We start from the raw sequence: 15,982 nt of genomic DNA, 5'->3' as shown, positions 1-15,982 counted from the left end.
GGGATCCCAGCTCAGCAAAATCCCTTACTCACTGAGCCATATCTTTGGTATCCCCCAACTCCAATTAGCTGTAAGTTGCTGGTTTAGTGACTGTATTTGGCTTTATTATAGCATATATAACCTATCAATTTGACTTTGAGTGATACTATACTACTTTATTTAGAGAAATTTCTAATAGTACAGAGGCATTTCTTTCTATTTGACCTTTATGTTACCCATGTAATCCATTTTATATATGCTATACATCCCAATGCAAAGTATCTTTGAAAAGAGATTTATGAGATAAGGGAAAAAGTTACAGTCATTTTTAGCTTGGGTGTATCTACAGATGTTTATATTTGGCCCATTTTTGAAAGACACTTCATTGTCTCCCTAGATTCTCAGCCCTGGTCCCTCAATCCAGGAACTCTGCCTGCTTTGCTTCAGAATCCCATCCCCACGCAATGGCTTGTAAACTTTCTAAAGGCAGTAAGGTGAGACAATTATAAGAGTTACTGTGTTTGCATCCTCTCAGAGATCTTTGTCCTTTATTGCTTGACGTTTAACCTTTCTCATGTGTAATTTAATATTTGTTACAATGTCAACTGTTTCAGATGAGAGGGGCAGAAGCCCAAGTTTCATAGTTATATTTAAAGCTATTTTATATTTTATTTTTCAATTATTCACTATTAAGCCAACCTTCCATAAACATATTTTTGCAGTAGATCTGGTTGATCCTAAGAATCACACAGGTATCTGTTAAATAATGCTGACTCTTTTTTTAAAAAAAAAATCAAATTGTAATTTATACTTATTCACACAGGGGTTATAAACACAAAAAGGCAGGATGTGAGAAAGGGGATGACACCAGAGCGTGGGTGTTCGGGGGAGTACAGATATCTTTCAGAACAGGGTATCGGCTGGGTGAAGGTCCAGGGGATGGAAAGCACTTGGGAGGCAGAGGTAGGTGGATTACTGAGTTCGAGGCCAGCCTGGTCTACAGAGTGAGTTCTAGGACAGCCAGGGCTATACAGAGAAACCCTGTCTCAAAAAACAAAAACAAACAAACAAACAAACAAACACTGACTCTTAAGCACACTCTTTAGATTTATATTCATCGAGACAGGAATGGAGTCAAAATTATGTATCTTTTTTTTTTTTTTGATTTGGTTTTTCGAGACAGGGTTTCTCTGTGTAGCCCTGGCTGTCCTCGAACTCTCGAACTCAGAAATCCGCCTGCCTCTGCCTCCCAAGTGCTGGGATTAAAGGCATGCGCCACCACCGCCCGGCAAAATTATGTATCTTTTAACAAGTCCACTTTATAGGAAGTGATCTTGAATTTGAAGAGGTTAGCAGTAGGCATTCAATTTTGCCTCTCTCTAATATTCTGTTAGAGAGCTTCATGGAATTATCTGCGAATTTACATTTTACCTTTACTTTTGCATGGTTCTTCCTATCTTGAAGCTCTCTGAAGGGCTAGATGAACACAGTGAAAAGTACAGTTTACGAAAATAACTTTGCCTAGCATTCAATTATAATGTTTAAATTTCATTTCCAATTTGTATATTCAATCAGCATGTACGGCTACTTTGAGAAATATTCTGGAAAAATGCCATAAGTGAATACATATGTCAAACTGAGTTTCATAAGGGAAATGACAATACAACAGAGTCCACCCTTAAAGCTAACAGGTTTCTATATTAACTCAACTGATGTGAATGGGAACCTACTATGTGGGTCACACTGTTTTAAGCACAGTAGTAAAGGAGGCAGACATCATCTTCATTGCCAGGGGAATTTACTTCAAATCAATTATGGTTAACATTTTTTATTGTGTCTTCCTCAAAATTTCTTTGCAGAGAAGCGACTCATGTTCTTTCTCCAGGGAATGCACTGGCTCAGCATGGGATGGGTATCTACTCCTGAACCTATCAAAGCTTGAGGAATTGGGTGGTGGTGCTCTTCCCCTATTGTGTAAGCTAGCTGAGGTATGGTCTTTGTTACTTCTAACCACTGGAGTCACAATCAATAGAGAAATAGTTATGAGTGCAGTGTTACAAACTGGGAAAATACAGGGTCTAAAGGGACTGTATCAACCTTAGGAAGACTCTCCAGGCAAAAGAGGTCATGTCAATACAATTTGCAGAGTAATACAGAGCTATGCAGAAGGCAAGTGAACAGTCATAGTAATTGTAATAGTTATTACTGTTACTGTTAATATATATTCTACATGAAATCCTGTTTTCATGGCAGCCAGTGAAAATATATGCCATCATCAAGATCACATGATAGAGAACAATCTTTTAAAGGAGACTTTAAGGAGTGATTCAAGGTCATTTTATACTTTCTGAAAAAAAAAAACAACTCAGAGATAGATGTGTGTATTTTTCCTTAATTTGTGTAGTCAGCCCTCATCCAAAAGACAAGCTATTGGCTTGCTTCAGATTATATGATCATAAGATATTTGAGACCTCCTTGTCCTTTATGTCCTTTCTGTCTGCTTTGTTTGGTTGAATATTACCCCCTCCTGCCTTTCCAGAAAAGCCTTCTTTTCTTTCTACGTTTATTGTAACTGAGCTTGTCAAACTGTGCTAAGCTGCAGTCCTTAGTGTGGACCACACTGTGGAAAGTGAGCTCCAGGAATGGGCCATGTCTTATCTGCCCTTATATCACAGGTATCTAATTCAGTGATGTATCATATAGACTTTTTAAAAAATTTTATTTATTTATTTATTTATTTTTAAAATAATTTATTTTTTTCAAATCATAATTTATTCTCATTCACACAGGGGTTATAAACACAAAAAGGGAGGATGTGGGGAAGGGGATGACACTGGAGCGTGGGTGTTCAGGGGGAGTACAGATATCTTTCAGAACAGGGTATTGGCTGGGTGAAGGGTCAGGGGACAGGTTGCTATAACTCTATGATTCGCTTGTCCTTATCTAAGTTGGTATTATCTGCCAAGGCTACCTATTTACACGGTCTATGGCTACTCAGGCTTGTAAATTTCCATATAAGCTGCCTGTTTACATTAGCTTGTAGCCATCTGTTTCAGTGTTTATCCACAGAGACCCAAGACTTGGTGTTAGTATACATGGATGACAGGCCTATTGCTGATTTTAGGCCTATGGCTGATTTTAGGCCTTCAGTGTGTAAGCAGGGATGCCCCTGGCATCACCTCCGTTCTCTAAGTATAGAAGGGCTGTGGCAATTCTAATCTTGTGAAGGCAGGGATAGAGGCCTGACCTCCAGTAATTGAAGGGGACCTTGTAATGGCTCCAGTCCCCCTGTTGTTGTCCAGTGAGGCATGAGGGCCATACCCGTCCCAATGTCTTTTTCCTGGAGAGGGGATCATATGGACTTTCAACAGTTGCTCACCGAGTCAAGCAAAGTACAAAATGAATGAGTGAGTTTTTTTTTTGTTTTTTTTTTGTTTTTTGAGACAGGGCTTCTCTGAGTAGCCCTGGCTGTCCTGGAACTCACTCTGTAGACCAGGCTAGCCTCGAACTCTCGAACTCAGAAATCCGCCTGCCTCTGCCTCCCAAGTGCTGGGATTAAAGGCGTGCGCCACCACCGCCCGGCCATGAGTGAGATTTTTGACTTCTACAGTTTGGAGGGACCTCAGGGTCATTTAGTCAGTGTGCTTCTAGAGATGAATAACCCGAGGTCCATGGATATGAAAGGATGTGCACAAATTGTTCAATGTTGCTGCCTCCCATGCTCTTAAGACCAAGGGTTACTAAGCCCTGAGAGGACCAGAATGGGAACCCAATTTGCATGCCCCCTGTGTGTTGCCAGATAATGGTAAGGCAACTGACTAAGAACAGTGAACAAGAATACAGACAGCAGTGTCTAGATCTGAGGGCTCTCTGGAAATTGTGGTCACAGACCTGCTCTTCTGTATTTCTTCCTAATCTGGAAGGCAACTGGAGAACTTTTCTTAAGTAGGTATTTTGCTTCTCTTAAGAACTCTGAGGAAAGGATATAAGTGCATATATTTGAATTTTTTCCTCCCAAGAAATGTGCTCCCATTTCTCAACTTGAAATTTGCCCAATATTCCATCTCAATGTCACTGTCTCCTTGTGCATTCAGTTGTATGAGTTTGAAGTTTGAGGGTCATCCTTGATTCTTGCTTCTCTCATTGCAATGTACTATTTGCCTTACTGATTTCTTTTCATTCTTTTGTTCTGAGACAGGATATCAATTAGCCCAGGTTGCCTTTGAATTTGTTATGTAGTTGAGGATGACCTTGAATTGATTCTCCTGCCTCCCAGTGCTGGGGTTACAGGCATGGTCACTAAGTCGGGCTCTTTCACTCTTTGTATCTTGATCTACATGCTACCAGTTCTGAGTACCATGATCTCTTCCCTATACCATGGCAGGGTCTGCTTTGGCATCTAGTCTCCTTAAACTCTGGAACAGTTTCTAGAGTGATGGTTCTAAAATGAAAACCTAATCCAGCTCCATGCTTAAAATGATACAACAGCTTTCTGCTGCTTTGAGGTGAAAGTCCAGACACTCTGACATGTCTTACAGTTCTTGTATGGTCCTAGCCTCTCCACTTGCCATGCTGTCTTTTCATGTGGAAACTATGAAAGAGCCTTTTTCCTCCCAGGTTTCTGCATATTCTGTTTCATTTGCCTGAACTGTTACGTCATGTTAGCTCCCCATCCTTTTTGTCTGCTCAGTGAGTACCCCAGAGCCCTTCCCAGATCATATCAATCTACACAGTGTCAGTGCTCTTGGCATAGGAAAATGGACGAATAGGTCAACGCGAATGAAAGGAATCTTATTTTAGCAACATTATTCAGGTCTCTGAATGTTTCCTGAATTACTTTTCTTCAAATTTTTGGTGAAAGCAAAAGATATGAAAAATACTAAAATTTGTTTTACTTATTATTATTTTACAAATTCTCTCTTTCTTTGCTATATGAGAGCTTTTTTTTTTTAACATTCCAGAGTTCTTGGAAAGTAATTAAGTAATTGTTACAGGAGAGGTGTGATGGCTAGCATGTCTAAGCCCTGATTTCAGGCAGAATACTTCTTGGTGAAAAGGGTAGGAGAAGTGACGACAATCTGGAAACTGATTTCTTTAGGCCCATCCATGTCTCTCCCTCCTCCCTTCCTCCTTGAGTAGTAGCCTGCACAGAGTGAAGTTTGAAGCTCTTCCCACTTACCATTGGCTCGTCAGTGTTCTTTTGGAACTGTACCAGCCGAACTCTGGTCACATTCTCCATGTCCATGTCTCCGTTTGCACTTTCTGGAGAATCACCGTTTAAATAGGGGGAAGTCGGGGGAGGTGTGACCCTTAATGCTTCATCACTGTAAACTTCATGTGCCACTACGTCGTGAGTCTGAAGTAAGGCCTGGTGTTTTTTATGAAAGAAGGAAAATATTACGGTACCATTCTAGCAGAAATCTGTTACATAAACACTCGTAAAACCACTTCTCAAATGTATTTTTGATCTAAAGAAACCACAAATGAAATACACCTCTAAACTATCAGACCTCAATATCTTTGTGGAAAATTATCATGATAGATGGACTTCTTTTAAAAAATAAAATGAGGGGCTGGAGAGATGGCTCAGCAGTTAAGAGCACTGACTGCTCTTCCAGAGGTCCTGAGTTCAATTCCCAGCAACCACATGGTGGCTCACAACCATCTGCAATGGGATCTGATGCCCTCTTCTGGTGTGTCTGAAGACAGTGACAATGTACTCACATACATAAAACAAATAAATTAACCTGAAACAACAACAACAAAACACTTTTAAAAAAATAAATAAATAAAATGAGCAAGTGACAGAGCAAATCAATGAATGGATGGGCCTGTCAATCACAGTTAGAGGTATCATCTGTGTTAGGCTACAAAACTGTAACGCACATGTTCAAATCAAGGCTGATATCTGACATTTTAAATAATTTAGCAGAAAGAATCAATTATAAAAAGAACCAACAATTTGCACTGGGGCTTTAAAATGATATAAAAATTTAAAAGATATTATGTAATAATTACTGTATTGAACAAGTATCTTCTGCATATGAATAAAAAGATGAAATTAGTATTGCCTACTAATGGGCTGGGTAATGGAAATAAGGGAGAAGCACAGATCAGGGAGGATCTGCAACCTTCACAGGTTTAGACAACTGAATAGACAATTCACAGTGATATCAACTTTTATATAGACTAAAGGATGAAGATAATTTATAACATGATTTAGGAAATCAAATGAAAACTGTCTATAGTTAAGACATAAAGTTTTAAAATATCACATGTATTATAGAACTCAAATTAGAAAATTTAATCTGTTTACACATATTTATTTACTGTTTGTGTGTTTGTGCACATGCGTAAGTACACATATGTGTCATGGTGTTCATGTGGGGGTCACAGGACAACCTGTGGAAGTCGTTCTCTAATTCTACCTTGTGAGTCTGAGGGATACAACTCAAGTTGTTAGATTTGGTGAGGAGTGCCTTTACCTGATGAGCCATTTCACCTCAGAAAGGAAACATTTGAAATGCTTTGTTCATTTCTGTTTTGGGGGGCTTTCGGATAAATCTGACAATTACTGCCTTTTTTTTTTTTTTTTTTTTAGAGACAAGGTTTCATGTCTTGCAGGTTGGCCTTGAAGTCACTATGCAGGAAAGGATGACTTTACCTGTTTCTACCTCCCAAGTTCCAGAATCACAGGAGCATACCACCATACTTGTTTCATGTGGTGTTGGGAATGAAGTAAGCACTCTACCAACTGAACTACACTCTACTCCTACCTTGGAAATGATTATTTATTTTGCAAAATGCACTAAGAAAAATGATTTCTTTATATTAACATCTGTATGTCATCTTAGTGAACTTTGTTAGTAAATCTCTTTTGTTTCTTTAAAAGAGATACCCTTTTGTTCCCCTTACAAACCCTTCGTAATAAACATGAGAAATTTTAGTTCAAAGAGAATTTACAACTGACTATTGGTCTGTTAAGAACTTTATACAGATGAGTATGTGTATACTAAGTTTAAATTTAGTCTAATTTTCACCTATAATATGTGTGGTAATGCGATATGCAGAGATAATGAAATGTAATTAAATAGTATTTCCTCATGTAAAATAATATCCTAAAAGGCTTATCGGAACCATGACTTAAAATAAGGTAATGACGTGTTAAAACCAGAAAGGAAGCAGGGCAGTAGATGTCTCTGAGTTTGAGGCCAGCTTGGTCTACAGAGTGAGTTCCAGGCTCTCCAGGGCTACACAGAGAAACCCTGTGTCGAAAAACCAAAACAAACCAATCAAAACCAGAAGGAAAGAAGATGGTGCTGACTCATCATCAGCAGGTACCCAGAGTAATTTATTTCTGGCTTCTGATGTAAATGCTCAATACTGCCACAATCCCAGGCCACTGTTCTCAACTGCAGATTTGGGTGAGGGTGGCTGTAGGGCACTGGCAATGTGCCAATGCATAGGTTTGAAGTACACCTCCACAAGGGGCCTGGAGACTATAGCTACCAAATGTCGAGGCTGGACCATGTGGGAAAGGCCTTCATCCTGTGGTTCAATTGTAGCCACTAAAGAAGCTAAGATTTAGAGCAGAGAGGCCAAATCATGAATGGGCCAACTAGAGCAGTTTATCTGTTAAGATCAAGTTCATCATCTAAGTACAGAGATGTCTTTTATGACTCATGATGCTTTGTCTGATCGCTACACATAGGCAAGCTTTTCATGGGAATGAGGTCGGCCTCCAAGTCCTATGATCTGGGTAAACTGTTTATGCTGCTTTTTGTAGATGATTTCTATAAATCTTTTAAAGTTATATAAACAGGTGCTTGCATTCAATGTATTCTTTATAAGAAAAAATAAGCCTTCAATCATAAAATAGTATCAAACTGAATTTTTAAAAAGTTTAAATGATGTTGCCAAATAAGGTCACACCTGATATTAAGCAGAATTTGCTGCTGTCAATGATTGCTGTCACAAAATACAAGTAACTCCCCAGCTCCAATTCACATGCAAACAGAAAGGGGAAACATGTGCAGAATGCTTATATAATATGGTTAAAAAAAGAATACATGAGATATAAATAAGGAAATTGAAGTCTGAACATTTTCCTTTAAATGGCCTATAGGGTATGACTGAAAAATTAGTACTAGGCTGAGATAGCTGGTAGTTTGTTTCCAGACTGTCCTGCTATGTACCCAGCTTGGCCTAGAGTTTGCAACCTTCCTGTCATAGCATTATAAGTGTGAGAAATCAGGTTTGAGCTTCAATACAGAACTTCAACTTATCCTTATGTTTTTCTACTATAAATTTTTTATATTTGTTTATTTATTATCTCTGTGTGCGTATGTGTTTGAACCAATGAATATGCTTGCCACAGCACATGTGTGGTGATCAGAGGACAGCTGGGGAAAGATGACTCTCACCACCATGGAGGCTCCAGGGATTGAACTCAGGTCATCAGCTTTACCTGCTGAGCCATCTCATTGGCCCCTCTCATTTTCTCTCCTTTAAGTTATTGCAAATATTTTAAAAAGTGTCTGTGTACTGGGTAACTGAAAGTTAATGCTCTGGTTATAATGATTAGAAAGCAAAGTCCAGATAATTGAGCAAATTAAATATTTAATCACAAATAGGCTAAAAAATAACACTGGAACTTCAGTAAAACAAAAAATACCAAATTTATTCAAATATCTCTACATAGCTATTGATATTTTTAAAAGCCCAGAGTTTTAAAATCATTATTAAAAATATGTTAAAGAAAGACAAATATATGTGTAAGACAAAAAACTTTAGTACTTAAAAGCCTATTGGATATATATTTTAGAATTTTATTTCTTTCAAGAGATATCCACATGTATGCTTGTTCAAGAATTATCAATAAGTTTAATATAAGCTTACAGGGAAATTTATCTGCATTACAAATAGTCTGCTTTTTAAGAACCAGCTAGATCTGGCTTGAATCTTAGGGAATTATATCTATTCTAGGTGGATGACTTTAAACAAGTATCTACCTCACAGGGGAATTTCTACTTATAAGGCTAGTCACACAACTTTACATCCCAATCATGAGCAAGTCCTGTTGCTCCCTACCATCTACAATAGGAAATCCCAACCTGCCCATCTGCCACCATCCCCATTGGTTTTCTCTAAGCCTCCATCATTTCTTTCAGTGTCTTCTAATTGGTCTTTCTCCTACAGTCCACGCACAGCATGTGAGCTCCAGCATCTTCCAGCCCCTCACTTTTGAGACAGTGCCTTGCTCTGTAGCACTGGCTAGCTTGATACTTACTATATCCCTCAGGGTTGGACTCAGACTTGTGGAACTTCTATCTTAGCCTATCAAGTGCTGGGATTACAGGAATGTGTAACTATGCCTAGGAGCAACCTTGAAAGCATAAATCAGATCATATTTTCTTGATTGTAATCAATCACTCAATACAATTACTACTTTAACCAGGAGAAAAAACTAGACTTTACTATGGTCTGGAAGAGCCTCCTTGGTCTGGCCTCTGCCAAGTTCTGTAAACATTTCTGTACCTCTTTCTTTCCTTTTCCTGAATCACATCTTTAATGGACTTAGCTCTGTTTCCTGAACCTACACAACTTCCTTCTGCCTCTTTCTCTGCTTGGATATTCAGGGGCTCAGCTCTTCTGATAACGAGTTTTAGCTAACTCTTCAGAGGGCTTTCCCCCGAGGATATAAAATAGCCCACACTTGTACCTCTATACCACAATTTCTTATTCATAGTTATTGTCACTATATGAAATTATCATGTTATCTGATGTGTTCAGTCTGTTTCGAATCAGAAACCCCTATCCTGCAGCTTTACTGAAATCTGATATTCCATGAGGGCTGAGACTATGTTTTTGCTATTCATAACTAAATCATTAGTGCCAGCATAGTATACATGGAACATAGTAGGCATTTATATATTTGATATATGAATAATGATGTCTTTTAAGTACTGAGCTATGTTTTCAAAAAATTTGAGGAATTATTTCTGAAAATGTTTTCTGATAGGGACACACACACACACACACACACACACACACACACACACACACACAGTATTCTCTCTAAGTTTAGAAATGCAAAATAAACCAAGGCTTTGATGGTAGGTAAGCCGTGAGGCACTGGTCTGTATGAGCCTTAATGATTTTTTCCCTGGAAAAAACTACCCTGTAAAAAAGGCCTTATTTGGGTACACACTAATTTATTTATGTAGTCTTCATCAAGTTTAAATGATTCACTAGTCTGAAATGGTCCTATATAATTCTCTGAAGTAGCTCAGGTTATACAACAATTCATAGTCTGTTCAAAAACTGTGGAGAACACACTGCACAGAGCAGTGAGTAGTGAGGTGAACAGATTTGCAAATGGACCAAATAAGCTCCACGTTTTGCTAGAGCTTCCAATATAAGCTCTGTGCAGAGGTAGAGGACACGCTGTGGGGTAAGTAATACTCCTCATTAGCTAACAGTGATGAGGCATTAAGCATATGTCAGCAGAGACCAGGCTAAGTACAGTAGACAAATCTATTTAGTTCTTATTCCAACTAAAAGAGTTTGGGTTGGAGTTCACAGAGCTATTTCACAGCAGCAAGGATGGAGTTTAACCTCAGGGCCACCTGAATTAAGAGCGTTAGCCACATTTATTCCATAGAAATGTGATATCTGAAAAGGAATGAATTATAATCTGGAGAAACATGGCCCCCATATATGTAATATCAGTGAACAAAATAATATCAAGGGTAATTACTCCTGTTACTTGTGATTGCTCCAATTTGAGGATAATGATAGGACACAGAGTCTTTTTCTTTTCCTGCTCTGGTATACAGAGGACAACAATGATTAAATGAGCTCAAGCTTACAAAGCTAAGCTGAGACTAGAGCAGACACGGGAGAACTGTCTAGACTGGTTCTCCAGGAAAGGACCTGCTTCAGCAGGCCAGTGCGTATTAGAATGCCACACACAGGAATAGAGAGTGGAGACTAGAGAAGGCTAACATGGTATTAGAGTCATTAGGAATGACTTTAACAGTAAAGGTAGGATTCGAACTGATCTCTGCATGGACACATGTCATCTGTAAAAGTGTGCTTGCTCAGACTGAAGTATATTTCTAATTCACTACCATCAGATAGAACAGAGTTAAACACTCCCAGGGGTGTGCTTGAGTTTGGCCATTAAAACTTAGAAAAATTAGGGAAGGGAAATAGAAAATTGCAGATAATTACCTGGAAGGACAATGGTAAAATTTTAGAAGCATTGCATGTACAACGAAACAGCATGTACTTAAAAACTCACAGGCATCGATACGATACATATGTTTCATTGTAGCTATGATTTTAAAACTAACATTTAAAACAAATAGTTGTAAGAACAACAAGGTTTTCTTTTGTTTTTTTTATGTTTTTTGTTTTTTATTGGATATTTTATTTATTTACAATATAGATGTCATCCCCTTTCCCCATTTCCCCTCCCTAGAACCCTCTATCCCATCCCCTCTCCTTCTTTATGCTTTTATACCATTTTAATTACATGCAAGTATTAAGGTCAGGTCGAGGTTGAGGATCTAGCAATACAATAGATGCAAATAGACAAGGAACAAGCAAGACAATAAACACAAATAGTCAAAGAAAAAGCAAGGCATTAAACCCAATTCCTTGAACACTCCTGTGATCACTGTTTCTAAGGGCTTACAGGATGACCAAAGTTACTGAGCCTACATCTCTGTCCTAGCCCAAGGTCATTTTCATGTCTGAAGCCTACCTCCTTGTTCTAGCCTAAAATTTAGATTCCTGTCTGAAATTACTTCTTTGTTCTAGCCTAATATTTAGGTTCCTGCCTGAGATTACTTCTTGAACAACAAGGTTTTAAAGTCACATTTTTACGCAGAGAGAAGCTAGCTTGATTTTCAACTCTTCGTATATATTCCATATTATATTCATCAAGTATTTTCATCTACAATTATGCGTTTTTTAAAAAGAAAAAAAAATTGTTCTATTTTTATCTATGTGCCTGTGTCTATACAACTGTGTGTATATGACCTTGGAGGCCAGAGGATGTTGGCTCCCTTGGAGCTGGAGTTATAACTGAGCCATCTGACGTGGGTGTTGAAAACTGACCTTGGGGCCTTTGGAAGAGCAGGAGGTCTACCACAGAGCCGCCTTGTCAGCCCTGTAATTCTACTTTTGGATTGCAGATAAGTAGATAGCTGTGAGCTTCTTTTCTACAAAGAAGTTTCTTAGCTGTTCTGAGTTTCTAATAATTGGCTAAATGTAAGTGCTATTCCCATTTTTTTTTTATAGAAATCAACAAAACAAGTAGAGTTCTGCACTGTCTAAAACAAAGACACCTTGAGTTTAGTTCTTGAAGCCACATGGTGGAAGAAAGACTCCTTCAATTTGTTCTCTGACCTCTATGCATGCATTGTGGCACATGTGCCCCCTAAATAAATATAATGCAAAAACCCGAAGACAGTATTTCATTAAAAAAATTGCCCTCAATTTCAGCTCTTTGTGGTTTAGGCAGCATAGAGTTCCAGTGAGTGAGGTGAGAACTCAGGGAATCAGATCATTATGTGAGGTCTACACAGTCCTTGATGAACACTTCACAATGGTACTTTTACAACTGTGATACAATGTCAACGATGATAATAAAATAAAAATATTTATTACCTAGGATCATAATCTTCGTCTGATGCTACAGTCATGAACTAGAAAATGATATTTCAGTCAATGAGACACTACATAAGCAAGATTATATTGAAAGCAAAAAATTTCTGGGGCCTGGTGCCTTCCTTCATGGCCCAATGCCTAGCTAAATGGTTATGGTGGTGATGCTGGCACAAAGAAACTACAGCAGTTAGTTCAGATGAAAGCATCATGCATGCAAGTTATCTATAGCCCATGAGACTTGAGAGCCATGATGTTACAGGCTTAGGTATTCGCTACTTTTTTAAATCATTATTTTATAGTGTGCTCCTTCCACTTAGGAAAGGTTTGTTATGGTAGCACATGCTTATAATCTTAGTAGTTAGGAGTTCAAGGCGGGATCCTGAATTTAAGGCTAGTCTGGGCTACCTAGTAAGATCCTACATCAAAAATAATTTAAAACCAAAACTAAAAGCAATATGAAAATAAAGAAAGAAGACATTTCTTGTAACAATGGATGTTGTGCTATCCTGGCAGCAGCCTCACAAGCTTGTGTTCCGATGTCTCTCGAGCTTATTACCTCTTTAGTGCTTGCTACATTTCACATGGTTCTGCATGTGAATCTAAGTATGTCCCAGGACTCTGCCATACACACTGGGTAGTCTGCTGTGCACTAGAAGCCTCTATCACCTAGGTTCTTGTAAGGACACTATGATGTACTTACAATAAAAAATTACCTAATGACATATTCTTCAAAGTGACATAACTGTACAAGGATAGACATACATTTGACAACACTAGTAATATTTTAGGAAGGTTATTAAAAACGTCTTGTGAAACAATGTTTTATGTCTAGTGTTGTGTTACTTACCATGAAATGAGGTTGTGTTAAGATACGCTTTAGTTCCTTCGCATCATTATTCTCAGGGTAACATGAAATTTCTTCCAATACCTAGAAAAACAAATAAGATACACACAAATGCAAAATGAGCTTCAGAAAGCATGGAACTCCTTTAAATTAAAAACCATAAATGTGTTTTTGTAGTAGGAAAGGCAATTTCTTTCAAAACATTTGTTGAGTTCCAAAATTGTTGGTTACTAAAATATGGTAACCAACTAATTGTTGCTTACTAAAATTGAGAGTAATAAAATGAAATATTTTTGGGTAACAATAGTTTGCCTTCATTATCCAACTATCCAAACCGAAAAAACAAAATGAGAAGTTTGTAACACATTTTTATTACAGGTTTAGGTAACTTAAGAAGCTTAATGAAAAAAAATGCCTTACAAATTCCCTCCCCAAATAATTTGTGCTAATACTTTCCCTTTAAAATTTAACAGCACTGCTAGTTCCTTAAAAGATGACACAGGTTCAATGAAGACAAAAGAATGCTAATTAACTAGCATAATTAACTAAGGATACACTTAAGTAGTGATTGTCCTTGTAGCCTGGTGGGAGTAATGCTGTTCTTCATGCTTACCTTCCAACACAGAGAAAAGCATCCTTCTACCAAATGCTCCTTTGATGAAACTCCAGCGAACCCAAGACCAAACTTAAAAATGTAAATACCTTCAGCAGCAAACTTTCATCGCCAATTAGGTATTAACATTTTCTCTGCATTGGTGAAAATGCTGATTGCAATTAGACCGCTCTTAAATCTTCTTCCTTCCACCTAGGAATGGAGTTTGTCTACCAGCCTCTGGGAGCAGGGCCTCTGTTTTTCTGAGCAGGCACCTGTTACTGCTCTTACTGCAGATGGCTTACAGAGACCTCTACACTGCACTCAACTGAATTCTAATCATGGAGCCTATCTAGGATTGCCTCAGCACCACTGGTCATAAGGGGCACAGAGCCCCTCAACCAGTAGGATTCTCCCACCAGTCTTAACCTTCAAGAACTTCAGAAAGGGGCTCACTCTGCCTGAGTCTCAGATTTCAGCATCCTACCATGTAATGTGCTCTGCTACTTAAGCATGGGGAAGAATGGTGAAGGAACAAATGAACATACAAAACACACACAAGAATGAATGAATGAAACACACACACATACACATACACACACACACACACGCCCAAACCAACCAACCAACAAAACAAACAAGCAAACAAACAAGCACCTCTCATATACATACATACTAGTGTTTCTTCTTCAGATGTCCTGTTAATGACTGCTGATTATGCAGCTAATTTATATTGCTTAATGATACTAACCTAATTTTCTTTGGTGTATTTTCAGCTTTTCTTCTAGGAAACAATGAGGGGAAAGCACAAGCTCTCTCCTTTCCCTTGCTACTTTCATGGCTCATGATCTTAAGTACAGAGGTATGACTTCTGAAGCTAGGGGAAATTCTTCGACTGTAAAGTTAGGACAAAGGATTGTCCCCAGAGTATTTCTGCTTCTGGTTATTTGGGTATTGTCAAGATTGGGCAGTGACTCGTGATCCCTGCCTGATAGTGTAATTCCTTTCAAAGAATGCTTGCTGAGCAAACTAAGACAGACTTCTCTTACCCTAGACTCACCAAGAGGGCATGCCTGACAGCCACTATGGTCTAATTTCTCAGCAAGTATATAAGCATATACAATATATATTTTAGCAAAAGTCATGTTTAACTTCTGCTAAGAAACTGGATGGGGTGGTACACACCTGTCATCTCAACACTGGGTACATGATGAGATTGTATCTCAACAAAACAAAGCCCAGAACAAAATCTGCTAGGAAAAGGATTATCCTATGTCTTTAATACATTTAGTAATCACATTTGGTAATCACATTTTATAAAAATATTTTTAAAGGGAAATGTTTATTGCATAAAAACTTTAAAAAAGATCAAACAGTTAAAAAAATAAGGCACTTACTAATGGGGTAATTTCTAAATCATTTTAGTAATAAGAAAAAAAATTACACAGTCATTGTGCTATAGTTATAAAGACCAAATAGAGGTGTAAAATGCTTATTACACAATACTAGGCCCAAAACAACATATTTTTATTGGTAATATATCAAATCCTATATGCAAATGAACAATGATAGGTTTCTGGGTGAATTTTGTTTTCCAATCTCTCTGCAATGCCATGCTTCTGAAGGACTGTGAAAGGACAGCACAGTTTCTGGTTGAGTACCGGATAACCTGGGGTCTCCAGTGATGTCTAGCCAGTGCTTGACCAGAAACCATGCTGTCTTTTCATGGTCCTACATGCTTCTATAATAAGCAAGTATGAAAAAAGCTTGTGGGAGGTACTTTCATATACTGCTGATCCATAAAAATGACTTCTTTGAACTCACTATATTTAATTGTTCTAGAAAGTTCATTAACCACCACATAGTACCACATTAAAGTTCATTAACCA

At 38.1% G+C, this 15,982-nt stretch overlaps 1 protein-coding gene across 5 annotated transcripts in view; it reads right to left on the bottom strand.

Annotated features, from left to right (window-relative positions):
• The window catches only part of Cask (calcium/calmodulin dependent serine protein kinase), a 337,083-nt gene that overhangs the window by 40,123 nt on the left and 280,978 nt on the right, over positions 1–15,982 (bottom strand). For all 5 annotated transcript variants that reach the window (XM_028776008.1, XM_028776009.1, XM_028776011.1 and 2 more), the window contains 2 exons: positions 13,505–13,585; positions 5,159–5,347 (listed from right to left, as the gene is read on the bottom strand). In XM_028776008.1, the coding sequence (XP_028631841.1) occupies positions 5,159–5,347; positions 13,505–13,585 (270 nt within the window). The remainder of the gene's footprint in view (positions 1–5,158; positions 5,348–13,504; positions 13,586–15,982) is intronic.

The sequence above is a fragment of the Grammomys surdaster genome, unplaced genomic scaffold, assembly GCF_004785775.1.
Source record: "Grammomys surdaster isolate TR1022 unplaced genomic scaffold, NIH_TR_1.0 263, whole genome shotgun sequence".
In the NCBI taxonomy this organism is placed as follows: Eukaryota; Metazoa; Chordata; class Mammalia; order Rodentia; family Muridae; genus Grammomys; species Grammomys surdaster.
The sequence above is the reverse complement of the archived record's forward strand: the minus strand, read 5'-3'. Positions and strand labels throughout refer to the sequence as shown.